The following is a 27,819-nucleotide window of genomic DNA, read 5'->3' on the forward strand; positions in this document are numbered from 1 at the left end:
AAAATTGTTAGGATTAAATTTGACTACTGGCCTGAATGGTATAGATTATACACAGTGGGAAGTTGCCAGTGGTGAACAAACGTTGTCAGCAGAACTGTGAATAACTGCAGATTCAAGTTGTGTTTGTTCCATCAAGCTTTTTCCATAACATCCCTTTAAATTAATTTACACCTTTTGATTTTAAAACAATTAACAAATAAACAATTTTAATAATATGTTTGTACTTTTTTCAATGACTTAATGACTTGAACAATGACTTAAACATAATTGATAATATTGTCTGATTTAAGTCTGTCTCGGAACCATAGTGACTTTTCGACCTGTCTAACCGGACGTAAATAACGAACGGGACAATTGCTGCACTTCCGCCTTCAACACCGGAGCGGAGTTCTGACAGCTGACTTACAGCTTGTTTACATTTCAATATAAATTATTATTAGAGTGTTTGAGCAATATTAATTGCTATCTGAAGTGTTCAGCTGAAGCTGCAGTAGCAGCCAGAGCCTTGCATACGAGCGTTGTTGATTATGGTGTAAGACGGAGCGCTTTCTCTGAGACAGCAGGTAAGGCTAACTTGCTAGCTTTCGTAGCTAGGTAGCTAGCTGATTTGCTATATTCAAGCACATCTCAACGAAACCGCTCTTTCTATCTTACATCAAGTAACTCACTAGCCTTCTAACTTAAAAGGCTAGGCACTATTGCCTGGTAGTGTGTAGTAATGGCAAATAGCATGTTTAAAACTAAATTGTAGGAACCACTTTCCCATCTTGATATAGCTAGTTACCTAACTAATAATAGCAAACTGTTAGGATGTCCCTTGACTGACGGTGTGTAGAAAGCTGCTACTCTAGCGTACTCTAACTAACGTAACCTTGAAGCTCTAAGCCTTCAACACTTGGAATAGAATGATCATTGATTTGTCTATTTTACTATTTTACTTGCTTGGAAATATATACCTACTTAAGTCGGTCTGTAAGTCAGTCTTGTCTACAGTCTACAGCGTTCACAGTGGGTCTGTCAGCCCTGCCTGCCTGACCCTCCTATTGGCAGGCTGGTAATCCGACAGGCTGGCAGGCCGTGACAGCTGAAGCGAGGAGGGGGGCCACTGATATCTGACACCTATCCTCTTTAGTACCCTTCACTTCTCTTACCCTCTTCACAGACCTCTATGGTCTTACAACATCCTAGAGGGCTATGCTAGAGAGTTATGGATACCTGACTTTGAAACTATTTTCTTCCATTGCATCATAACAAAAATGTGTGAAGGGAAGAAAATAAACCTTTAAGAAAGTGATGGAGAAAAACAAACAAAAAACTGCTGAGTCATGCCCAAAGTAGTGCTGTTTATTTTTGGGACTGAGATGTCTAGCCAAACATAGAAAGCATAATGAGGTTTTTGAGCAGTGACACTTGCTACAGCTTTCTCTCTCTCTCTCTCTCTCTCTCTCTCTCTCTCTCTCTCTCTCTCTCTCTCTCTCTCAGTGTTTTTGGACTAAGGTGTGTGTGTGTGTGTGTGCAGGAGAGAACGTGCGGGGCAGCCATGCTGACTTTAGCCAGTAAGCTGAAGAGGGATGACAGTGGAAAAACTGGCCGCTCCCCTGGGGGGTCCTCTGACTCCTCCCACAGGATCTCAGTCAGGGATCGACTACTCACCAAAGGTACTGACCAGCCTCCCTCCCCTCACTCACACCCTCCATACCATCATCACACTGTTATGGTGTTATGTGTATTTTCAGTGACACTCTGGTATTTATGTGTAGGTAGCTTGTCGTCATATCATCTCAAATGAAATAGGCCTCTTAACAGAGTCAAAAATAACTAAGCCTAACTGTAATGTGGAATTTGTCTCCAAAAGCCGGACCAAAATAAATTATAAGTTGGCATATAAATCTCTAAAAAGCTAAATGTATTGGGTGAACAAATGGGTACTATTTTAGTCCCTGGCGATACAAACATCTACATGCCTTTTAAAGTCATGTCTCTCTCCCAGTCTAAAGTCATGTCTCTCTCTCAGTTTAAAGTCATGTCTCTCTCCCAGTTTAAAGTCATGTCTCTCTCTCAGTTTAAAGTCATGTCTCTCTCCCAGTTTAAAGTCATGTCTCTCTCCCAGTTTAAAGTCATGTCTCTCTCTCAGTTTAAAGTCATGTCTCTCTCCCAGTTTAAAGTCATGTCTCTCTCCCAGTTTAAAGTCATGTCTCTCTCTCAGTTTAAAGTCATGTCTCTCTCCCAGTTTAAAGTCATGTCTCTCTCCCAGTTTAAAGTCATGTCTCTCTCCCAGTTTAAAGTCATGCCTCTCTCCCAGTTTTCCAGCTCTGATAGCTGTCTCTTTCTGTCTTGCTCTTTTACTTTCGTCTCGCCTTCACCTCTGCTTTGCCCCAGACGTTCAGTTTCCAGACGCCTGCCTCTCAATGAACTTCAAAGCCTCATCCCTCGTTATTTTTTCATACATTTCTGTCCGATGGCTATCTTCCTGTCTCTGTTCCTCTGTCAGTTCTTACATTTACATTTAGTCATTTAGCAGACACTCTTATCCAGAGCGACTTACAGTAAGTACAGGGACATTCCCCCGAGGCAAGTAGGGTGAAGTGCCTTGCCCAAGGACACAACATCAGTTGGCATGACCAGAATTGAACTGGCAACCTTCGGATTACTAGCCCGATTCCCTCACCGCTCAGCCACCTGACTCCAGTTCTTGACTTTTGCTTTCTTTGCCAGTCTATTCATCTCTGAATCCTCTCCCTTCCCCACACTCCTCCTCTCCAGACAGTCTTGTGCAGTTAGATAAAGGTGTCTCGCCCCTACTGTTATCTTGACACACCATCTCAGCTATTGTTTTCTTCGGAGCTGTACAAGAAAATCTTGTTCCTTTTTTGGTTCTTTGGGGGATTGTTTCCTTTTGGTTTGGCTGTTCTCATATGACTGCCCTATACACCCAGCATAGATCCTACTGCTCCCCAGACCCAACACAAACAGATCATCTCAACCATGTGTGGGGTCAACCTCTGCTCTCCTGTTTCATCTCTTGTGGCCAACACTTGCTCTCATCCTCTTAAGTAGCTGTTAATGGACAGCTCATCGACCTACAGTGCCTGTCAAAAGGCTAGGGGTTTTCAAACTTTTGACAGGCACTGTACTTCTGTGCTCAAAGGAAGCCGTAACTGTGTCTGCTTGAGATCCAAGCAATGGTTGACTTTGTCTGGGGTCTAGTTTCCAACTGATCCCTTGTGGTACAGTACATCCTGTCCTGCGCTCACACCACTCTCTGCATTCCACATTTATTCTGGGTAGCTAAACTATTTTCACCATTTTTTTTTCCTTCTGATTCACCACAAGTTAGTCCACAGATGGAATAATCGGGGGGGAAGGAGGTAAAACATGCTGTGTGTGTGTGTGTGTGTGTGTGTGTGTGTGTGTGTGTGTGTGTGTGTGTGTGTGTGTGTGTGTGTGTGTGTGTGTGTGTGTGTGTGTGTGTGTGTGTGTGTGTGTGTGTGTGTGTGTGTGTGTGTGTGTGTGTGTGTGTGTGTGTGTGTGTGTGAGAGAGAGTGTGAGAGAAGAGATGAAGAGAAATTGACACGAGAGAAAACCATTTTATTATCCCTTGTACACACACACACACAGGAGCACACACACACGCACAAACACACACACACAGGAGCGTGCACACACACACACAGCCCCCGTTTGTTCAACTGATTATACTTGCACTCCCACTCATCTTGCCTTCCCCTCTTTTCCCTCTCTCTCTCACTTTCTTTGCAGAAGTTGCTGAACTTGAAGCCAACCTCCCCAGTAAGTATTTAGTTTTAAGCACCCTGCTGTGGAAGCTGATCCCGGCTTCCTGTGGTTCCTCAGTTTATCTGTGTGTTTGTGATACAGCTATGGAGTTTCACTTTGCTGCTTCGCTGGGTCAAATTATTCCTGTGGCAGTACCTCAGCTGCAGTTCCTCACCCTGAACACAAGGGGGAGATTTAGAGCCACCAGCACTAATTAGACTTATGAAGTCACTGGTTCTGGCCAGATTTCCATTCTGGGCAGAATAATATAATATTAGCATAACATAATCATCCATCACCTGTATACATTTTCCTGATATTTCTGTCCTCTCCCCCATCTCTCCACCCCAGGCACCTGTACAGCCAGCTTTCCTGACGAGGACAAGCTACACCACTTCCAGCTGGCCGTGTCTCCAGGTAAAGGCTAAGGATGATCATCGGATCCATCTCAGATCCACCCATCTCTTCCTCTGAACAAGCCAGCTTGTCCTATCTCCTACCACCCTGGGGTTAGATGTCTAGGCGACAACGTCACTGCTCTAGGCAATGTCTCTCACCTCTGGAAATGCACCTAATATGTGAACCAGTAAATAGCACATGAGATGCACATGCAACGCACCTGTGACATTTGGAATTCCAATATCCTATGAATTGATTTAGGATGAAATCAAATACCATGTTGACTTGGGGCTCAATTTAGCCGACAGTGTGGTCAGTATTGGGTCTATGAATTTAAAATGCTGTACCTCTAATCAATGTCGAGCATTTATATATTAGTTTAGTTAAATGTTCTGTCTTGTTATGGCCAGAGTTCGAGTGAATCGTACTTGACGGACAAGAGCAGTAGACGAGCAGTGTTGCATAGCACTCTTCCAGTCTCTGAGCAGCAGGGTCGAGAGTTGTCTGCTCACCAGGCAGAGCTGGGCGCTGCTCTGTGAAGATGCTGAAAGAGAGTCCTGCACTGTGTGTGTCTGTATGAGTGAATGAGTTCCCTGCTGTTTATGCTGCCCTGTATTTTTGGATTCTAACAGCATCATTATTCCTCAGGTTCCCTGTGCTTGCTCAGCGTAAAGTGCCTCCATCGTACAGTACCTGCCTCTAGTCTGAGGATGTAGCCTTCTGGAATTATTCAGGATGAGACGTACCATTTTTGGCTCTGTGCCTCTCTCTCTCTCTCTCTCTCAACCTCTCAGTCAACCTCTCTCTCTCAACATCTCTATCTTTCTTTTCTCTCACCCTCTCTCCTTCTCTCTGAACCTCTTTCAACTCTCTCTCAACCTCTTTCTGTCTCTCAACCTCTCTCTCTCTCTCAACCTCTTTCTCTTTCAACATCTCTCTCTTTCTCTCTCTCAACATCTCTCTCTCTCTTGCATGCATTCAAACCTCCCTTGCTGTTCATTCCCAGCCCTCTCATCCTTCAGTTTCCTACCCAGTCAACTGCTGCATCAGAATATTCTGCATTCAAGGTGTGTGTTAACACCAATGATAAGCCTGTCTATTTGTATGAACCTACCAGGCTGTGTGTTTAAAGGTCAGAGAGTCCAGAGTCTGTCGGCACGCAGGAAATACCTCATGTAAACTGATTGACTCCTGCTCCACTTAATGGCCACCGCTATTATCTGACCGTCACTTTTGCATCTGTACGCATGCGGTCAGTGTCGGCAGTAGCCTTGTGAGATGCATTTGGCCATGCAGTGTTTCTGCAACAACTGTTGGAGAGTATGTGGTATAGCCTTTCTTTTCATCTCCTCTGCGTCAGCTGGGTTTCTGTAAAGATGGTCTCCCTTTGAGAGACCTCAACAATACCACAGCATTCCGTTCCAGAACCGCTGAAAGGTTTTAATATGGACCTTTAACCGGCTTTATTTCTCTGGGCTGGCACATTCAGCAGCTCCCTCTCAACACGTTACTCTGGAGGTGAGAATGGTACGAATTTCCTGGGTGCTAACTTATGATGAGACAAACCTACACCTGCTTCAGAATTCCCCTCTCTGCATTAGTCAGGCCATCAAGCGGACGCCCAAGCGCTGTTCTGGACCCTTAAAAATCCCCCTTTTCAGAGGGGGAACGATCACCCCCAGAGTTCTAAGCGCATGGGTGTCCCCCTTGGAAGTTGAAATACTCAGAAGCTGGTGCTCGTTGTGTGATGCAGAGCATTAAAGAGGCCTTGTGTGCAGCAGAGCTGTGGTGGAAGATCTCTGTTAAGGAAGCAGCCCTTGATATGCTGAACTCGAATAATCTCGTCAGATAATCTTGTCATCCAGACCATCCCCCTCCAAGGCTCTGAGCTCTCATTCACCACAAGATTATCTAACTGGGTTAAGAATCCGTTTTATTTCGATATTTCTTTCATTTTAATACTGGTTCGGCACTTCAACTGCTATTTTCAACATTTACAATATCAGATCTATTTGAAAGACAAAGCCAAGACTTGTGTTCCGAGCCGAACCTCTTCTTGTGGCGAAAACCTGTTTTACACAGCCATTATTATTGTCAGGTTTGGAGGGAATCGGTTATTGATGGCTCAGATGTTTACAATGTTTCGATTTTGTAGAAAGATATGCTCTGTCGAATCTGTTCATGGTTTAGTGGGGCCGAGAAACAGGAGGAGATTGGGAGTTAGGAGGGCAGGTTGTCATCAGCCTCTTGGATCTACAGTTGACCTGTCCTAATTGGTCAAGAGCAGCATAGAGCACTCGTGTCTGCCTGCCTGTTCATCTGTCTGTCTGGAGGAGTCTCTGGCAGAGAATTATTAAGAGGAACCCTCCGAAGGGGTGGTAATTATTCCTCATGAAGAACTCGTCACTTAGTGCTCAAATTAGCACCATCTTTGTGTATTTTCAACCTCAGTCTTATGACTCTGCAGATCTCTTTTATGTTGTCAGATAACATCTGTCAGTTTATCAGCAATTAGCCTTCACGAATGGCGATGCTACCCCCTCCACACACACACACACCACCCCCGCAAAAGAGTCGCAATCATTATTCTCAACTGTGTCTGGACGTGTCTTGATTCCTGAGTCACTCTGTCACCAGTAGGAATGTCTCTCCCACTTCCCCCAACAAGGCTGCGGGTGCTGGGGATGGCAGAGGTGGGAGAGCGCCCTCCTGAGTAGACACAGCTAGACGAGCCCAGATGCAGAGATGCACTCACTCTGGGGTAGACAGAGCTAGAGGAGCCCAGATGCAGAGATGCACTCACTCTGGGGTAGACAGAGCTAGAGGAGCCCAGATGCAGAGATGTACTCACTCTGGGGTAGACAGAGCTAGACGAGCCCAGATGCAGAGATGCACTCACTCTGGGGTAGACAGAGCTAGACGAGCCCAGATGCAGAGATGCACTCACTCTGGGGTAGACAGAGCTAGACGAGCCAAGATGCAGAGATGCACTCACTCTGGGGTAGACAGAGCTAGACGAGCCCAGATGCAGAGATGCACTCACTCTGGGGTAGACAGAGCTAGACGAGCCAAGATGCAGAGATGCACTCACTCTGGGGTAGACAGAGCTAGACGAGCCCAGATGCAGAGATGCACTCACTCTGGGGTAGACAGAGCTAGACGAGCCCAGATGCAGAGATGCACTCACTCTGGGGTAGACAGAGCTAGACGAGCCCAGATGCAGAGATGCACTCACTCTGGGGTAGACGTAGGCCGTTTAGCAATACACATTTTTCTCCGTTCTTGTGTTCTCGCGAACCCGTTTGACGTCAGCTTTCATTGCCCAAGTACGGTTACAATCCAAAGAACATAAGTCTTCTTGATCCGCCCCTTTTATCTTGGATGCATCGGATGGTGACTTGATCAGCGAGAACGCAGCTGATTTCCCAGAAGTCATTGCAAGAACACACGCATCTCAAATGGTTCTCCGTCCTCGCGGTCTTGCCAGACCGTTCTCGCAAGACGCTTGGCAAGAACGTTCGTCTCAAGAACGCAAGTGCGTTCTTAGCGTTCTTCGGATTGACCAACAGCCACAGATAGAGGAGCTCAGATGCAGAGATAAACAGCCGGAGCTTCTGCTGGGAGACAGATGTTGATAGAACGGGAGGAGAGCTGTCACGCTGACGTATGGCTCCCGACAAAGCCTTGCCTAACAGTTTTGGAGACTGTGGGGAAATGTTATAGCAATGGAGCTAATAGAAACCTTTTTTGGGTGAACAAGCCAAACATTTGTTTCCACAGAACCTACCTAGACGACTATCAACTCGAAACAAACATCATACAAGATGAGACGAAGGTTTATGCTATCGAGCGCACAGATTAGCTCGACTAAATATGACGAACGGGCCTTGCGGTGTTCTCCACATGGTGAATGCTGTGTTAGGAGTGTAGGGCTCTTGTGATGAGATATCACTCGTACGTCAGGAATGAAATCATGTGGGTCTTCTGACGGACATGGATCCTTTGGAAACAGGAGTCCAGGGTTTGACCCCTCGGTCCACGTCGCTGTGCTCCTTCTCCTCCCCTCCATTAGTGCCCAGACTGGCCTTGTCCATGTCCCAGGATTATAACGAGGAGTTAAGGTGAGTCAACAACAAGACTTATTAAGATGCCCAGGAAGGTCAGGAGGAGAGTGGAGGTGGTAAACAGCCCCCCCCCTCCCCCTCCCCTCCCGCCGTGTGGGTGGGTGTGTGTGTAATTGCATTCAGCACCAGTTAGCTGTGTGTGCCCCTGGAGACCAGGTTTAATATAGGCAGGGCAATCACAGCGACCTGGGCCTTTAGACAGGAGACGAGGGGACATTGGGGCACGCCTGGGGAGCCGTGGATATTTAACATCTGCTCCCCCTCTTAGACGGCTGAGCGCAGCTTGGGTCTGGAATACCTCAGCTTTACAAGCCTCTAGCCAATGAGCTCATCTTTTAAAAATAATATATATATTTTTTTTTTTGTGAGACATAAGGTTTCTGTTTAGTTTCATAGCTTGATGATTCAGGTTATCTCTTTTGTGTTTCTATATTCTTCCTGTTTGCCGTATTCTTTGGTATTAGCTGCTGGTACACAGGATTACATTTAGTCATTTAGCAGACGCTCTTATACAGAGCGACTTACAGTAAGTACAGGGACATTCCCCCCGAAGCAAGTAGGGTGAAGTGCCTTGCCCAAGGACACAACGTCATTTGGCACGGCTGGGAATCGAACTGGTAACCTTCAGATTACTAGCCCGACTCCATCACCGCTCAGCCATCTGACTCTCTTACCCCTCTCTCTAATCTCTCTATCACTTTTCCTAGGTTGTTAACAGTAATGGGTGTGACTTCATCAGAAACAGAAGTGATAGTTGGGGTTCGATATTTCTACCTACTTGCCTGCAAACCTGGGAATGAATGAGCACCAAGCCTGACTCCAGTTCACCTGGGTCCTGCCAAGCAGCACTTACTGGATCTCTCCAGGCGAACCTTTGTGTGCCCAGTCCTGATACAAAAATGATATAAAACAAAATCCTGAATCTCTTCCGATCTCTCATAGGCTGTATTTCATCTAACACGCACACGCACGCACGCACACACACACACACACACACACACACACACACACACACACACACACACACACACATTGGGGTTGACTGAGCAGCTGCAAGCATTTCCTCTGTTGTTGTTTTCCACCCCATTTCACCCCTCACCACTCAGCCATCTGACTGCCTAGGATGCAAGAGTCACATCATCCAGGCGTTGAATTCAAAGCTTTTTACATGAGTCTTTAATGCTCTCCTAACTACTGGACCTCCTAGTTCTACTTACGTGGGCTGTAGCTCTCTTGTGTGCCATGAAAACCCTCTGCATGGACAGAGCTGACAGAATATGGAACAGACAAAACAAACAAAACAAACAAAAAACGCCCTACTTAAATTAGGGTGTGACACAGTTTTCAATTTTTGGGTCATACTAAATAGGAGAGCATGGTCAGGAATGGACTTGATCCTGAAGCAGACATTTTTCTACGAGATGTGAGTGGGGCTTCCGGTTGGCCGTCCTGTGCCTGAACCCACCCCAGTCTGAACCCACCCCAGCCTGAACCCACCCCAGTCTGTACCCACCCCAGCCTGTACCCACCCCAGCCTGTACCCACCCCGGCCTGTACCCACCCCAGCCTGTACCCACCCCAGCCTGAACCCACCCCAGCCTGTACCCACACCAGCCTGTACCCACCCCAGCCTGTACCCACCCCAGCCTGAACCCACCCCAGCCTGAACCCACCCCAGTCTGAACCCACCCCAGCCTGTACCCACCCCAGCCGGAACCCACCCCAGCCTGTACCCACCCCAGCCTGTACCCACCCCAGCCTGTACCCACCCCAGCCTGAAACCACCCCAGCCTGAAACCACCCCAGCCTGGACTGAAAGGGGACAGCAACAGCTCGGGTTCACTAGCTACTTTGTTGTGGGTTATTTCTAGACTTTGTACAGCATGAAGCTTCTCAGGCAACAAGTGATTAGGAACAAATGCAGAGCTTTGTTTATTTAAGAGGGATTATCTCTGAACAATTAGAGGATTGTTCCCATTGAGTGCCTGGCTGTCTGTTCCACATTCTGTGTCTTGGCTTTCTCGGATATTTCGTTGTACGTTTCTTTAGACTGGGGATATTAGCTACTGTCCTAGTTGATCCACCATTTTCCCAGGTTATGACAAATATGTTTGTTTTTTCACACAGAGTGGGTTTAGAAATGGACTGACACTCTCCACGGTTGTGTTTCCCATTTCCTATCGAATGTAATTGTATGTAGGGATGGAGTGTGGTTACACTTAGCCACAGCCATTTATGTTGGTTGCATACTAGTAGATGTGTGTGTGTGTGTGTATGCGTGTGCTAGGTAGCAGGTTCATTAACAGGGTACTTGAAATGTACCCTGATATGCTTTGTATTCCAAGTCTAGCCTGCATTCTTTTAGCATAGCTCTGGGAACGAATAGGTAATCAGAGGGGTAGGCACATTTGCCTGGGAGGAGAAATGAATGTATCACTTGAACGAGTTTGTTTCTTAGTTTTCTCTTCTGTATTATAATGAGTTCATTAAGACTGGAGTTGTACAGTAGCTGTCCACTGTGCTCCACACTATGTTCTGTTTAGAGGCAGGGAGAACACAAACCCATCAGGCCCAGCAGAGAGCTGATGGGTAACGGGCTACCTCATTAGGGTAGGATGTTTGTTCTTGAGGGTTTTTAGTTTACAATCTATTGTAAACTCTACACCCGAGGCCTGCTTATTAGCTGGGAGTGTTGGAGCGTTACGCCAGCGGTTCACCAAGTGGATGGGATGGAAGGTGGAAGTGGGTAGGTGAGGAGCAGTTTTTTTAACAGCTGTTGTTGTATACTGTATTTTGAGAAAGGCATCTTTGTCATAAAGATAAGGTGATTTGGTTTCTTGAAGACCCCACACATAATTAGCAATATCCTGTCCTCTGTGTTGCTCAATGGACTTTCCAGGCCAGGTGTATTACATGGTCTATTCATTGAGGACATGTATGATTAACGTGGTTGGCGCCCTGTCGGCTGTCCTCTCCATGATGGAAAGACTGATTGTCCCGGTATCCAATCATGACTAATTTATGCCTTCACTGTAGCCATCAGCCTTAAGATTCTCGCTTTACACTTTATTTATGGATGAGACCTGTTGTGTGGGCTGATTAAAAAGCTTGCTCTCTCCCTGTCACGGTCAAAAGTGTTAGAGTGTGTGTGTGTGTGTGTGTGTGTGTGTGTGAGGAGGGGGGAGCGGGGGGTGGGGTGGTATCCTTTTCATTGGAAATCCTTCCAACACATCAATCCCTGTCAAGGGGGATAAAAGTCAGTTTCTAAATATTTTGGCCACATTTTGGATGGAATCTGTCTGTTTAGATTCACAGTTTACGGCCATTCTCTACTAGATGAGCCGAAAAGCCAACCTGGTGGGAACATCTATGAGTCCCTATCAGCCTTGGGGACATGGTGTGTTCCAGAGAAAGAGAGCCCCCCTGAAGCACTCCGTGGTGGGAACACTCTGTAGCACTTACTAGGCACTGCCAGGGCTGCCTCTCTAGCATTATACCAGCATCCACCCCCTCCCTGGTTCCAGCTTCCTCATTCTGACTGCGCTCCCTCTGTCATGTCCCCCTCTCCCTTCCCCTGGGCCTGATGGAGAGCTGACAATGATAGGGTGCTGGCCAAGGCTACATCTGTAGGAGAGGAAAGCAAAGAGCCACGTGGGCCCTTGCAGCTCTCCTAATGCCGCCGCTGTATACAAGAGAGTACAGTTTGGGTCATGGTTTGGAATTGGATGAGAAAGCCTTGATGAATTCAATGCATGACCTGACATTGTTTTTCGAAATGGATTTCCTGACAACATGTCACTCCCTCTCTTTGCTTCTCTCTCACTTTATCTGTCTGCAGATGAGGGCTACTACCAGAGTGGGAAATTCCAGTTTGAAATAGATGTCCCTGAAGCCTACAACATGGTGGTAAGTGGTCCCGCGTGCGTGCGCGTGTGCTAGCATACTAGCTTCTATGACAGGTGATTAACGAAGCAGAGGAGGCAGTCAGTCATCCCAACAGACTTCCCGCTCCAGGGTCATGACCTCCGGGACCTCTTCACTCCTCTGTCTTCACCTGTGCCCCCACCTCGGGTAGAGGTGAACGCCCAGAGCCCTGCAGGGCAGCCCGGGTCACCAGCTGCTGTCCAGCTTCGGTGTTCCTGTCAGAAGACTGTGAGTGAAAGGCTCTCACTAGACAGTGGATGCAGGCTGAGGCTGATTTAGGGAGCTGTAACCCCTCACTTTGCATCTCTGTGAGTCCTCCCTCCAGCCATCCATCCAGCGCGGGTTTCCATCTCTCTGTCGGTCTGGGTATAATCCAGAGTGCCGTGGATCAGGGTCCTGGGCCAGGACAGCTCATTGTGGATTTATAGCTTGTTCACCACAGTCTTGATGTCCACTGCGCCCTCATAATGGGAGCGTAATGGGACAGGCAGTAAAAGCCGCATTTAGACCCTGCATGGATTTAACAGTCTTTTATGAGACGCTGTAAACATCCTTACAGAGAGCCATTGAGAAGCTGCCAGCTGTGTTTGTCGGCCTGAGATAGTCGAGCGCTGGTGTTATCGGAAATCTAACCACAGCACACTTGTACAACAAACCGCTTTGTACACGGAAGGCTTTGAATGTTTATTGTTATTGGTTTTCTATGATGCACACCTGTAATAGTTGGGTTTGGTTCCGCCAACCTTTTGTCGTGGGTTACAATAATAACCGTGTCTGCGATGGAAAAGGTTAGTGCGCTAGAAAGTGTCCTTTTTGTGAGCCGAGCGCAAAACATGGCTCCCCGGCGTTCTGCAGGCAGGATCAATACAAGCGCTGTTCAGAGTGTTAACGAAGCTGCTTCCCAGGATCCTGTGTCTGGAGCATGGAGACTGCTGTTCTTCTCTGTCCTGGAGTCTGGATGCAGGCATGCAGCTATGCCCTGGATGCAGCTATGCCCTGGATGCAGCTATGCCCTGGATGCAGCTATGCCCTGGATGCAGCTATGCCCTGGATGCAGCTATGCCCTGGATGCAGCTATGCCCTGGATGCAGCTATGCCCTGGATGCAGCTATGCCCTGGATGCAGCTATGCCCTGGATGCAGCTATGCCCTGGATGCAGCTATGCCCTGGATGCAGCTATGCCCTGGATGCAGCTATGCCCTGGATGCAGCTATGCCCTGGATGCAGCTACACACGTGCCATGTGGGGATTTGACTCCATCCTCCCACGCCAATGTACTTTAGATCCTATACCAGTCTCAGGTGTTGTTAATGGTTACAATTTCTCTGAGTCTCAGAGGAGGATAAATGATTATAAAAAATGTCAGACTGTTTGCAAACTGGACTAGCATAGCACTTCCCCAGGAACGTGCTTTGTCTGAATACTCGAACTGGCTATTAATAAACATAGTCACAGTTGCCTCCCTGGTTGCACTGCCAAGAACCAAGTTGCTGGCGGAAAACATGGGCCAGTTTAGTAGGCAGGATTATGACGTAGCATAATACAACCTGATGTACCAAAGTGAAACAAGACGCGATGAAGAAACGTGGAGGGAAAACATCGCTGTGTCTGTTCTCATCGTGTCACGAAGTGGAGAGTTTGACTTCAAAGGGGAAAGACAAGAAGGGGAAGAGTTAAGAGTTGACTTTTTTTGTTTAGGTTTTTTCACTGACTTCGGGGTGTGTTTGGTTTGTGTCCTCTCAGGGGAAATGAACATAGGGCTGTTTTAGATGGATTGTGAAAATCGGTTCTGTTCCCGAGTTGTGTTGTGTTTGGGTATGTAGTTATTTATCGGTGTGTACCTCGGGCCACCTTTGTGTGTTTGATCTGATGAGCTTTCACGATCTCATCTGTGCCTCACAGGAGCGTTCTGTTCTCTTCCTGTTCTTTCTCTCTGTCTCCCTCTATCAATCTCACTCTCCCTCTTCCTCCCTCTCAGCCTCCCAAAGTGAAATGCCTGACCAGAATATGGCACCCCAACATCGCCGAGACAGGAGAGATCTGTTTGAGGTAAAGCAACGTATTTTCTCCTCTGATCTCATCTGCAACCCTCTCTTTCCCCCTATCTTTTCAGTTTTTATCTCTAAACTGTATCTGATAGCTACTTTTAATCTCCTAGGCTTCCAGACTGCTCTATTTGCATTTGTATTATTTTGCATCACTTATATTATGTTTTGCCAAGGCAGTGTTCTTACTCTGTCGCCGTCTCTAGCTCTCTCTAGCTCTCTCTCCCTCTCTCTCTCCCTCTCACTTTCCCTCTCACTTTCCCTGTCATGGTTGACTGGAGCTGGGCTGGCTTGGTCTACACTGGACAGAACAATGGTAGAAATAGCCTCAAAGTAGCATTGATGTCTGATAGATGTATACCGTTTCTTCTCACAGAGCACATTGGACTGCTGCCATTGACGCATCCGTTCACAACAATCACTCACCTTCAGCAAAACATAAAGTGGCTAACCTTCTAGCGGGACAGCTTTATTAAGTTGGCAGACAGACAGAATCTGAATAGAAACCTCGGGGGAAGCAAACCCTTAACAGTTTGATGGTGACGCCTCACCGCAGGGCTTTTAGCTGTCTGTCACTGATAAGGATCCTGTGTTTGTGTTTCAGTTTGTTGCGGGAGCACTCCATCGACGGCACAGGCTGGGCCCCCACCAGGACGTTAAAGGTGAGTCCCTGTTCCCGGGCTGCGGCGGGGAACACCCTGACCCTCCTCAGTGGTGGATTCGGAATCACAGGGCTTTATAACTGGGAGTCAGGTGGCTGAGCGGTGAGGGAAGCGGGCTAGTAATCCGAAGGTTGCCAGTTCGATTCCCGGTCATGCCAACTGACGTTGTGTCCTTGGGCAAGGTACTTCACCCTACTTGCCTCGGGGAGAATGTCCCTTTACTTACTGTAAGTCGCTCTGGATAAGAGCGTCTGCTAAATGACTAAATGTAAATGTAAATAACTGTGTGATGCAAGCCCTTTCCACTAGACATAGACATCACCAGCGGGGGCCTACCGTTAGTGCCGTTTCGGTCCTCTGAGGGGAGACCAAACCACAGTCGTCTCTAACAGTGTGGAGAGGGGTTGTGCGCATTATGAAGAATATGCAAATGTCAACCGCAGGGGCTGCAATTGGCTCTCTGTGTGGAGAGAAGCTCCTCTCAGCAGTGGCTCCCTGTAATTCCCTTCTGTACTTTCTCAGTAGTTTCTTTTAAGAGCTCTCGGAGGGCTCAGAGTGTGATCCTTAAGCTATGCAAGAACTGTCTATCCCCTTCTCATCTGTCATACTGAGAGGTGCTCCGCTCTCCATCTCTAAAGGAGGGAGCTCTCAGTCGTATGGGAAACTGCATTATCTATGCCTGCACATGGTAAGGGGACATTTCTATTGTTGAGAGGGTAATACTCGTTATACTCGTAATGAGCTGGGCTGAGACACTGAGCATGTAGGAGAGTCTTCTCAGAGTCAGAGCACTAGACCATGTCCATTTGGTGCACTCCAGTGAGTTTGTAGCTGTGTGAGAGGGTCAGCTTGGTGAGGAGTGGAAAGTTCTGTCTCGATCTCCAAGGGGAAAGGGGCTTTGGACAACAACACACACTGACCTTGTGGCCCACTCCATAATTACTGTGTACAGGAAGGTTTTCGAGACCCGTTAGAGAACCGGATGAGTCCGCCGGTGAGGCGCTATCTTCCCCTGCCTTCGTTCCGCAACACTCCTTACATTATCTGACTTGTCTTCTTCCTCCCCTTTTTTCGGTTCCCAAAAATCCCACGCGGCGGATTCCCTTTGTTGTGTCAAAGTCTCTGAATATTTTACATCCGTAAAGTCAAACTTTATCAGGTAAATCGTCCCTGGGCGAGAGATGAAAGAGACGTCTTTGTCAGAGACGAGCTGGTGCCTGCTCCTTCCAAGTTATCTTTGTCCCGTCTCCCTTCGCCAGTTTCGAAAGTACTGCCGTTCCTCCAGGCTCGGTCACGTCAGATATGCAGCTAGCGTTCCCCCAGCTTCTCTGCTCGTCTGTCAATAGTCGGCCACTACTTAGTAGGCATTGCCAAATCCAAACGTTGGATGACGGGTGACTCACAACCACTCTGGGATAGTGTAGTCCTGTCATTCGGTTCAAAGCAGTATCCAAAATGTAATTGTGCACATGACCGAGGAAAGTAATCACTAATGAACCAGAGCCTCAGTCATACCCCCCCCCCCCCCCACACACACACACACACACACACACACACACACTCTTTCTCATTTCTTTCTTCTTTCTTTCTTACTTTCTTTCTTACTTTCTCTCTCTGTTAATTGACTTTCCTCACGCTGGCAGAATGGCTGCAGGAGATAGCAGGGGAGTGCAGGGTAATAAAGAGCCGGGTCTTAACGAGCCAGGCACCCATCAGAAGCTCATTAGGGCCGCGGTGCTCTGGGAGCATCCCTCTGTGAGTGAACGGATCATTAAAGGCCCCACGTAGCCCATCAGCCTCCTCCAGAAAGGAGGCGTCGTGCAGCTTACTGGAGCTAGCGTTCGTCTTCCCTGACAGCCAGCCCCACAGCCCGGGTCAGCCAAGACTGTGGTGGTGGTAGTGAGGGTCTAGCTTTTGAGTGTTCACTAAAGAACGGACCCCAGACGTCTCTCTCTCTCTCTCTCTCTCTCTCTCTCTCTGTCTCTCTCTCTCTCTCTCTCTCTCTCTCTCTCTGTCTCTCTCTCTCTCTCTCTCTGTCTCTGTCTCTCTCTCTCTCTCTCTGTCTCCCTCTCTCTTTATCTTTCTCTCTCTCTCACCTGCTTTGTTTATACTCATAACAGGCTTTTCAGTGTGGCTTGTGTGGCACAAGGTCCGTTGTTCTGTGAGAGAACGGCAAGCATGCCCTACGTGTCATATGTGCAGAGACGTGGGCGGATGTTGAGTGTTTGTGTTTACATCCTTGTCAACTGGAAGCCTCGAGCCTGCCTGGAGATGCGGACAAAAGGGGAGCTATTAGCCCCGAGTAGATTGCTTCATGGTGAGATTGTCATCTGTCATTATCCGCCGGCTCGGTTTCGCTGAAGCGATTGTGAAGTTCTTGTCTAAACGTGACGGTTGTAATTCCCAGGCTCGATGTAACAAGGCAGTGGACCACTCATGCTGTGCTCCCCTCCTACAGAATATGTTGAGAGCACAGCAAGGAAACACCAACTCGTGCGACGGTGTGTTTGAGCCTGAACATGTCCTCTTAACCAGCTAAGTAGATCTCCTTTCATGAGCGGTCACACACTGGACATGTATCCTACATAATGGGCTGTCAGGCAGTCCAGGAGTATGTACCCTGTAGCATTACAGTAACCTGCCCCAGGAAGCTAGTGTGCAACACATCCTTGGAGTCAGGTGGCTGAGCGGTGAGGGAATCGGGCTCGTAATCCGAAGGTTGCCAGTTCGATTCCCGGTCATGCCAACTGACGTTGTGTCCTTGGGCAAGGCACTTCACCCTACTTGCCTCGGGGGAATGTCCCTGTACTTACTGTAAGTCGCTCTGGATAAGAGCGTCTGCTAAATGTAAATGTAAATCCATATGACCACTAGCCTGTAACAGCAGCTTTCTCTGTGAACCAAACATGGTTCTTCATTAATGAGGAGGATAGCTGGGGATTAACAAGCTGATGTTTTATGCCTCAGCACCTTGCGGTCTTTGAAACCACCTTGTGTGTATGCATTCGCACACTTTTAGCCTTTCCTTTCCATTCTCTCTTTATTTTTCTCCCCTCTTCTCTCCATCTCACCATCATTTTTGTTTTCTTCTCTCTCTAACTCTCTGTCCCTCTCTTTCTCTATATCTTTCTTTCTGCCCCCCCCCCCCTCCCTGCATCTCTTCCCCAGTGTAATTGATACCGGTCCCCCTTTTCTGCAGTGTTCACAGCCTTGAGCTAGACTTTCATTAATTCTTGTATTGACCATCCAATAAGCTCAGTCGAAGAGCGGAAGGGAGAGGAAGGGACAACGCCACGGATAACACACACACACTCGCGCACACACACACTCGCAACAAACACACACATACTCGCATGGAAGTCACCGACACCATAACTCACTTGCTCGGTCTGTGGATGCATGAAAACACGCTCACACCTTTTGTAGTCTGGCCAACGTGTAGGGGAAGCAACAGCGTGGCTGCGAAAAAATCTTCGACGCATGGAAGCGTTTTCTTTGCCATTATCCCAGGGAAGGTCGACCTGCGTGGGTGCGCTTTTGTACTTCACACTTTGCAAGCTGAAGCAGGCAAAAAAGTCTGTCGGTGTTAGGGAGTCGTGGTGAAGCAGAGCGTTGACGCCGCTTGCTTTTTATCGCGTGGCGAGCTCGCGTGTCCGTGAGAGACGGGGGGGGGGGACCGTGTGTTTGTGTGTGGGCAGTTTCTGTTGCGTTGAGAGGGTGATGCCAGCCCGCTTCAGCCACCTCGTGTCCTTTCTCCTCAGCATCACACTGCTATATCCCACACAGCAGTCACACAGCATAACCTCTACTCAGCACACACCCCTAGCAGCCCACACACACACAGTCACACACCCCTGGCAGCCCACACACACACACACACACAGTCACACACAGAGAGTGCTTGAGCAAAAATATCTATGATTTATCTTCTTTTTTTTCTCTCTCTCTCGCAAATATTTTCCCCTGACAGCTCACCTTATTCTGCCTACTCTTTCAACATGGCCTCATTCTTGCATCCTCACTTCTTACTTTTTTCCCCAGTCCCTCAATTTATCTCTCTCAATAGATTCAAACATAAGCACACACTCACTCGCCGAGCCTATCGGCAAGGACAGTGGGGGCGATTTGATGTGTGTTCTTCTGTTTAGTATGACTAGAGCGATAGACATTAGGGACTGCACAGAGGTTACTTTGAGGAAGTTGTGCTCAGAATTATGCCTGACAACCGCCTCTATGACTTGCCAATGACTAAATCATTGAATGCTTGGACAGGAAGAGGTTGTGCATTAATTATGCATATTTCTGTACACGGTGAAGAGGCATTGTGTTAGGGAAATGTCGTGAGTCGAGATCAACCGTGTCGAGCCTGATCTTTGAAGTGGAGGACGGACCTCTCAAGACGCTGTTTATTTATTATCTATTTAATTTAAATGCTAATGTGTCGTGCGCTGTCAATCACAGAGTGTGATGTGCAGCTTTCTTTTGTCCGCAAGACAACAAGTCTATTGTGTTACTTCACTTGTTTCCTGTCTCCACGGCGCCTTGCATACTCATCGCGTGTGTTTGACAGCAAAGGGAAACGTACTAACAACCATATTAGAGGAAAATGCCTTCTCCATTATTCTTCTGCCCATGTGGAACCTGGGTTGTCATTAGCCAGCCCTGGATAGTACAAGCGAAAACAGGGGACTCATTACCACGGGACCAACGTCCAGGATTAAGGTTTTCCAACCTTAATCCTGGACTCTCGTCTGCAGGGAATCTGCCTGAGGATGGATTTATACAGGGTGACGTAGAGATATAGCGATACGGATTCAGTCCATTGTATTCCTCACCAATTATGAACCTGGTCTAGGATGTGAGGCTTACTTCATTGATGGTCTACATCAGCAGGGGGTTCATGGTGGGGGTAATTGTTTGTGGCAAATAGTTTCATAACTTTTTCCCCCCTCTATGATTAATTAGCCTCATTCTTCAGTTTTTTGTTTTGTTTTTTGTACTCTTTCTCGCTCTCTTCCTCCCTCTCCACACCCAGCCCTGTGCAGCCCTTATCTACTTATTTGCCTCGTCTACTTACGTCCCCATTTAATGTCCTCAAAATAGATATGCTAATTAATCTACCTCATAGTCATTTTTGACCGTTTTGATCATCAAGGAAATGTGCTTAATTTGGTCTGAGAGGCAGTCCAATGGCCCAGAGGAATCCTCATCTTGTTTTGATACAAAGCTGCTCGTCAACATCATTAAAACTCCATTGTGTAAGATACATGGGCTGTGAATGTTTCTTCTTTGTCTCACTGTTGGATCGTCCAAACTTTCTTTTGAAAAGTTCGAGTGTCAAAATGTACTGTGAGATAACCAAGACTGTGTTTTTGCTTGTGTCTTTCAGGATGTGGTTTGGGGACTGAACTCCTTATTCACTGTAAGTGTCCTACGGTCAATGGAAACATTTCACCATGAAAGGAAACATGCTAAATATACAATATGTTCTGGACAGTAGAGACTCCTACAAGTCACTCACAAACCATCCAGTTCCATCCAGTTTTGAAGATGAGATGGCTGCATGCCTAGTCCGTGCCCTGTGGCTAAGCTCTTAATCAGGAAATAAGTCGCAAGCTGTGTTTTATAATTTCACTCTAATAGCGTTCTTTGCTTCTCGCTCTGCACACGACACGTCTACGGCAACAGGATAAAAGGATAATACTTTGTTTGTCTAAAAGTTAAATCCAGGGTGACATTGCATGCTGCCCCCTGGTAGTTGGTTTCAGTCAGTGAGCAGTGAAACAAATGGTGGTGTTCTGCAATCGTATTTGTTCTAACGGGTGGAGAAAATGGTGTCCATATGCTTTCTAAAGTCATATTCCCTCCCTCTCTCTCTATCTCTCTCTATCTCTCTCTGCCTCTGCTCTCCTCTCTCCCTCCCCCTCTCCAACAGGATCTACTGAATTTCGACGACCCGTTGAACATAGACGCTGCAGAGCATCACCTGAGGGATAAGGTAGAGTATCGTCCTCTGGACGGCTGGGGACGTGTCCCCTGAACACCTCGAGGGCCTGCCATCTGCCATGGTGGAGCACTGAGGACGGGCCAGATGTTCAGGTTCAGCTGTACCTCAGTATGCCAATGAGGAGTAGAGGTGCGCAGGTCTTTGTGGGGACCACTCTGGAGCTCCTGGTACTGTTCCCTCCATGCTGGGGTGCCGGAGGAGGCCGCTCCTAGCTCTGGAGCAGTGCATCGAGTTAACCTGAGGCCTGACAGGGGCTCGTGCCCCTGTCAAATCTAAAGTTTGAGTTTTAACAATTTACTTTATTAGTCAGTGCATTCATTTAGATTGATAATCCCGGAAAAAATTAACGCAGTATCCCAATCAACGCTTGTAAAATCAAAGCAGTTTATCCGAAAACACGTGCAGATGCCCGCAGAATTCCATGCCAGCGTGCTCTTCTGAGCTTGCAAAATAGCCACTGTAGCACGCACACAGAAGACCATGTGTCATAGTCGCACACAAGTCAGAATTGAAGTCGTTTCGAAATGAAAAGCCTACCGATAATCTTATTTAGACTAAAACATAAAAACAATATTACATGAAGCTCAAAAAACAGTATTTGAGCGCAAATGAATGCGGAAAAAAATGTGCACGCTCACATTAACTATTGACGTCCCTGCCAAAGCTGATATCAAACTTGCGTCCCAAAACTGTTGTATAGTGGGTTAAGCAAGGAGAGTTTCTATAGCCTAGTAGTGCATTGTGCGCAGCAAGCTTGGAAAAAAAAAAGGGATATGAATAGGGGCCTGTGCCCCAGTAGAGTTTTATGTCTAACAACGCCCCTGCCCATGACGCACTGGGGTCGGACCTGAGCGCGGGTTGCCGTGGCAGCCATTTGGCCCCATTAAGAGGACTGCTGTGTGTAATCATGTGTCAGTGCTTATTGAATGACAACACTCGGTAGAGGAGAGAGAAACAGAGACAGTGACTCACAACCCTTTTTGGCGAAAGGGCTTGAATAACTCAGTGAAGGAATAACTCAAGTTATCGGACTTCCTAGCCCCACAAGAAACGACTCAGGGCACTGGTAGTCTTTTTAGGTGCAACTAAGGAGTTCCCAAAGGAGTAGGATCAGTCCCCTGGATCAGGGTGGGGGCTGGGGTGTGACTCACTGAGCAAGGCACAGCAGACAGGCCCATGAGGAAAAGCAGAGATGTGAGAGGCTGCCTGTGGAACGACCCCTGTGGTGTTCCTAGTGGTCAGAGATGTGAGAGGTTGTCTATGGAAGGACCCCTGTGGTGTTCCTAGTGGTCAGAGATGTGAGAGGTTGTCTATGGAAGGACCCCTGTGGTGTTCCTAGCGGTTTAGAAGCAGCAGTGACACAGGACCGCCGGGGCCAGAAGTTCCACAATGTAACTCTGGTCACTGGGCCCTTAAACACTGGGATACACAGGGAGAAGCAAGGACTGTTGACCTTACAGTTCAACCAGGTCAGATATATGGGCCTTTCAACCAGTACCAGAGATATGGGCCTTTCAACCAGCACCAGAGATATGGGCCTTTCAACCAGCACCACAGATATGGGCCTTTCAACCAGCACCAGAGATATGGGGCCAGCAACTGTACTTGTGGATCCCAACAGAGGGGAGGGGCTGTAACTCACACCTGCAGCCCCCACAGACATAATCCTCCACACAGCCTCCCCCTCACCCCCTGCTGGGCTAAGGCTAATACAGCTCTTCCTATTCCCTCAGCAGGACCACTCAAACAGCACTTAATAGGTGTGTAAAGCCAGCTAGCGCTCGGCAGACACCGGGCTAAAACCCGCTTTAGACGGCCCTGCCTCATCCTGCCACCCTGTAAACCCAGTCAGACATCCCTAATCTTTTCAGGTGTTTGATAGGAAAATGGTGAAAAGCGATATAGGAGTTTTGAAACGAGCCGGCCGTGGTGCGGGGGGAGCGGTGACGGGATGAGTGACCGACAGCTGGGGTCTCCCCCCGGGCTCGGGGTCTCCCAGTGTGCAGCTGAACGGACGTTCGTCTCCGGCGTGTCCGTGACCACGGAGCTCACGTCCGCTAGCAGGAACAGGAAAAGCAGCAAACCCAGCTCCTTAGTCCCCTGTGGCCGCTGGAGGGGAAATGTCTCTCTTTCTCTCTTTTCAGGCACGCGGTTCTCACCCGTGACACGCTCTCTTCCGCTCGCGCGTTCTTCTGCTTTGCTTTCTCGCTCGTCCCTCTTTTCCCTTTTTTGGTGATGTTTTGTTTTGGTTGTTTCAGTGTGCACTTTTCCACAGACACACGGTCAGCAGTGGCCCAGCCAGAGAGTCAAGTGGCTACGTCCTTCTTCCCCCTGTCTAACAGCCCTCAAGCCTTCTCCGCCCCCACAAGCACCAGCTCCCTAGGAGGGGGGGGGGGGGGGGGGGGGGGGGCTTTACTGGGTCTCCTGAGGACGGCTGATTGTGATCTGCGCCTGTGTCGTGATACGTTTGTAAAGTTTCACATTATTTTCGTATATTTCGGTAGATTACAAATTTAGACCCATGATATTGAGGAAATTTGTGGAGAATAATACGAAATTGACCACATTTCTTTCTGGGTGCAAGCAAGGACAAAGCGGAATCTACATTTGCTTTTTATCTTGAATGACACACCTTCTCCAAATCATTAAATTATTCCACACATTTAGGGAACACAGTTTCACTAAGTTAATTTTGCCAGCGCAATACACATTTTTGTTATTTTTCCCAGTACCATTAGTCATGTGACAATAGCGTTTAGACGATTACCAATTGCCTCTGCATATCCAAAAGAAAGTCCTTTGTATTATGCTTGGAAGCTAATTTGGCCTATTGATGTTTGGTTTCATTGTTCTAAAGCCTGCTCAGCCAATCAGCCGTGCACCATCAATAGTTCCAGAGTGATGGCCTAACAGCAGGCTTTCGCTCCCCTGGATGAGGCTCTAGAGTCTCCAGTGCTCTCCTGCATCCTAATGCAGCTCGATGGATCTGTATCGACCCCGACATCTCTCCCAGGGACCTGCTACCTGTCTGCATGATCCTGGTGGCTCAGCTCTCAAGATCACTAGCCAATCACCTGGCTCTTGGTTGATCTGTCTGATTGCCTGTCTGCCTATCAATCATTTTGTCAATCCGATGCCCTACCATTACCCACTACCATTCTACTTTTTGCATTGAACACCTTCTTCTACTCAGCTCTGCAACAGTGCCTGGTTGTGGCTAGCTGAGTTGGGTCCTGAGTCAGTGCCCTGCACGTTAGGAACCAGGGGGGTTCTTGTGGAGCTGTGTCTCAAGTGGATCTGCCACTAGCTCAGTGTCAGCCCTCTCCTACTGTCCCGTCTGACGGTCGCATGCTGACACACCCGGCCCCTAGCCTCCCTTCAAGCCTGCCTCCACCTGGCCTGACGTGATCTGACCTGAATCACTCCCTTCACGTTAGCAGACAGCCCCCCACATCGACAAGCGGCTGCTCCCGGCTCTGGAGTGATGACCCAGCTCAGGAAGTCACCTGGGCGGGCTGACGTTGCGACCCCGAGCCTGGCACACTCGGAGATCTGTGGAGGAGGGTCCTCGTCTTCTGCCGTGGCCACGGTCCACATCGTAGTGAGGTTAACGGCCTCGCCGGTCCTTCCCTCTGTGGCTTTGTCTCTCTGCCAATGCAGAGGTGGATCAAAAAGCCATTAGTCAGGGGAGAGAGGGGAGACCAATCCGCTTATCCACTGCGCCACAAACGGCGGCGGTGGCGGCGGCAGCCTTGTTTATAATAGGACAGATTAATAAGCAGAACCTCAGGGGGAGCTATTTAAAGCTCCACTCTGCTTCCTGCAATACTCTAGCTGGCTGCCAAATGTTTAGCAGGGCTGAAAGGTTATTTGAGAGCAGACGGTGAACTGAATGTCCGGGCGGGGGGCGTTGAAGTGTGGGGGGGGGGGCTGTATATCCTGCGGTCTCTGTTGTGCATGGCGGGCTGTGATTGTCCCAGGGCCTTGTTCGTTTCCAATCCATCTCACTCTACCTCCATCTGGGCTGAAAGGTTGCTGTTTCAGCCCTTCTCTGTCTCCGCTGTGTTCTCGGGCTCCGAAGCAGCCCAGTGGGATTCCAGCAATTAGCCTTTGTTTACCTGTCTTGAAGCAGGTATGTTGCTTTGGGGGTAGAAGGTGAGCTTGTAGTGCAGGATAGGTGAGCTGGGTCATCGGGTGTCACGGTGTGTTTCCTGTCAGCGTTTCCACCAGACTGTCCAAGGTCTAACAGGGCCCTCCTCTCCCTCACACTGGAGGTCTTCATCAAAGCCTCTCCATGCACCTCTTATCCTTCCCCTCTCTCTCTCTCTCTCTCTCTCTCTCTCTCTCTCTCTCTCTCTCTCTCTCTCTCTCTCTCTCTCTCTCTCCACCTCCTTCTCTTCCTGCTTTTCTACCCATTTCTAGTCTTGGATTCCCAGTGGATAATGCTAAGAGGTAGCAACATCCATCAGTAGAGACAGTTCCAGTCTACACCAAGCTGTCCAGTCCTGCATCTGGAGACCTTCCATCCACACGGCCCCCGACCAGGAACACACACATTAGCTTTGCTGCGATTTGGAGTTTGCTCTGTGTCAGAGAAAGAGACCTTTACTTAATTGACTCCCTGAAGGTGCAGAGACCTGGCTAGCTCCACACAGCAAACTAGCAAGCAGCCTGCAGCACTCTGATGAGTGGATGAACTTGTACAGTTCCCTAAATGCAGTTATCTGAAGGTTGCCAGTTCGATTCCCGGTCATGCCAACTGACGTTGTGTCCTTGGGCAAGGCACTTCACCCTACTTGCCTCGGGGGAATGTCCCTGTACTTACTGGAGGAGGCAGGCTGGAGGAGGCAGGCTTGAGGAGGCAGGCTGGAGGAGGCAGGCTGGAGGAGGCAGGCTGGAGGAGGCAGGCTGGAGGAGGCAGGCTGGAGGAGGCAGGCTGGAGGAGGCAGGCTGGAGGAGGCAGGCTGGAGGAGGCAGGCTGGAGGAGGCAGGCTGGAGGAGGCAGGCTGGAGGAGGCAGGCTGGAGGAGGCAGGCTGGAGGAGGCAGGCTGGAGGAGGCAGGCTGGAGGAGGCAGGCTGGAGGCTCTGGCCTGGGAGCCGTGCCCCTGGCCTCAGCTGCTCTGGTTCATCAGAGCTGGCCAGGGGGGGACAGGGCCTGGGTGCATGCACATGTTTCTGTATGTCCTTTTCTGTCTGTTTCTATGAGAGGGGGACAGAGAGGGGAGGGGGGGGGGGGGTCCAAGAATATATGTCACCCAGAGCTCTCTGTGTCCCCCTGTTACCATGACAACCCTGACCTGCCCTCTTCTCTTGCCATTTGTGCCCCCACTAACTGTACTCAAAACAACCTAGGGAATTTATACAACTTGTATTTAAACACACACACACAGCCCTGCTTCAACGCCTTGCCAGATGGCTCTCCAAGGTCTAACTGTGTTATGCACCTTCCTTTCTGTTAACAAGAATTGTAGTTGTGGAATAAGTCTCTCTCTCTCTCTCTCTCTTTCTCTCTGTGTTTTGCTCCAGGAGGATTTTCGTAATAAAGTTCAAGAATACATCAAGCTCTACGCCAGATGATGACAGCGTGAGCTGTGCTGGTTGTGTGCCATACAGCCCTCCCCCTGGCCTCTCACCAACCAATCACACACGGCCTACCTGCCCTGACTGCAATACCACGCCGCTGGAGAAGATGAATAAATGACAAATATACGACAATGTTTTCGATGCTTTAATTGTTCTGAACAGCCTATTAGTCATGCCTAGTTATCATGCCTGTCAAAGCAGGATTGTTCAACGAGTGGGTCTCTATGGGTGTCTTTGGCCAATAAGAGTGGGCCAGGATGGCAAAGAGGTCCCGGAATTGAAACAAAGTGAATTTTTTTAAGAGATGTCAAATGGAAGAGAAAGATTATCCGTCACAGTGTTTTCTCAGTTCTAGTGCCTGTATTGTTTGTGTTGCAAAGGAAAAATGCACGCAAGCACGCATACAAAAAATGTGCTCACACTCGCATTTTGCGGAGCAAACACACATCTCTCACACAGCCCTCCCATTTTCCTGTTTGTTAAAGGTCTGTACCCCCCACCCGCCCCACCCCCACCCACCTCACTAGACAGCATGCGAATGACAAGTGCCACCCACGACTCCCGACTACCAACTCTACCATCCGCCTAATCCACCACACACACACACGCACAGCTCCTGCTTGTTGAGCACACAATAAAAACCCTCACGCTACCCGGTCTCTATCTGAACCCCCCCACCCCCCCTCACCACCACTCACACACCTCTACTCCACTGGGGTCAGGGGTCAAACTGAGGGCTCCCCAACTAGAGTCCTGTGTTCCGATGCAAGTGTGTTTCCAAAGGCCTGTGTGATCTCGCTGGTTTTTCTTGCATGTGTGTCTGTACGCACGTGTGTGTGGTCGTCTGTCTGTGTCTCTGTGCTCTGTGTACGTGTGAGAGGGAATATGTATCCACGAATGTGTGGGTTGGGTTGATTTGCTTTGTCCGGACTGGCTTTGTGCCTCATATTTGAACACGAATCAATGTCATTACTGTTTTTCACATGATTGCATGAGACAAAGTGTATTTAATCAGGTGGTGGTGCATTTTACAGTAGGTATGTCTGAACTGTTTGTGTGTGGGTGTCTGTTGAATTGTGCGCGTGTTTATGCGAGTGTGTGTGTGTAGAAAGATAGACTGTTGAGATGTGACTTGCTGTCCGCATGCTCTGGTTCCCAGCCCCATACTCCCTGTTCCCTAGGCCCAGCTAGCCTAGCTCAGAGGGGCTTCGGAGGGGAAACCAGCAGTTCAAGTCCTCCTTTACTTTCTCAGATTGTATATCAGTTTTTTTAAGATATAATAAAGAGGATATAATAATTAA

At 48.5% G+C, this 27,819-nt stretch overlaps 1 protein-coding gene across 1 annotated transcript; it reads left to right on the forward strand.

Moving 5' to 3' along the window:
- Positions 1–380: 380 nt before the first annotated feature.
- On the forward strand, positions 381–27,819 carry ube2f (ubiquitin-conjugating enzyme E2F (putative)). The gene is made up of 10 exons (XM_067255924.1): positions 381–563; positions 1,520–1,658; positions 3,760–3,789; positions 4,126–4,191; positions 12,136–12,203; positions 14,200–14,270; positions 14,871–14,928; positions 20,318–20,350; positions 20,864–20,926; positions 26,462–27,819. The coding sequence occupies exons 2-10, from the start codon at positions 1,541–1,543 to the stop codon at positions 26,510–26,512; spliced, it is 558 nt and encodes a 185-aa protein (XP_067112025.1). The 5' UTR covers positions 381–563; positions 1,520–1,540; the 3' UTR covers positions 26,513–27,819.

This window comes from Osmerus mordax, chromosome 2 (genome assembly GCF_038355195.1).
Source record: "Osmerus mordax isolate fOsmMor3 chromosome 2, fOsmMor3.pri, whole genome shotgun sequence".
In the NCBI taxonomy this organism is placed as follows: domain Eukaryota; kingdom Metazoa; phylum Chordata; class Actinopteri; order Osmeriformes; family Osmeridae; genus Osmerus; species Osmerus mordax.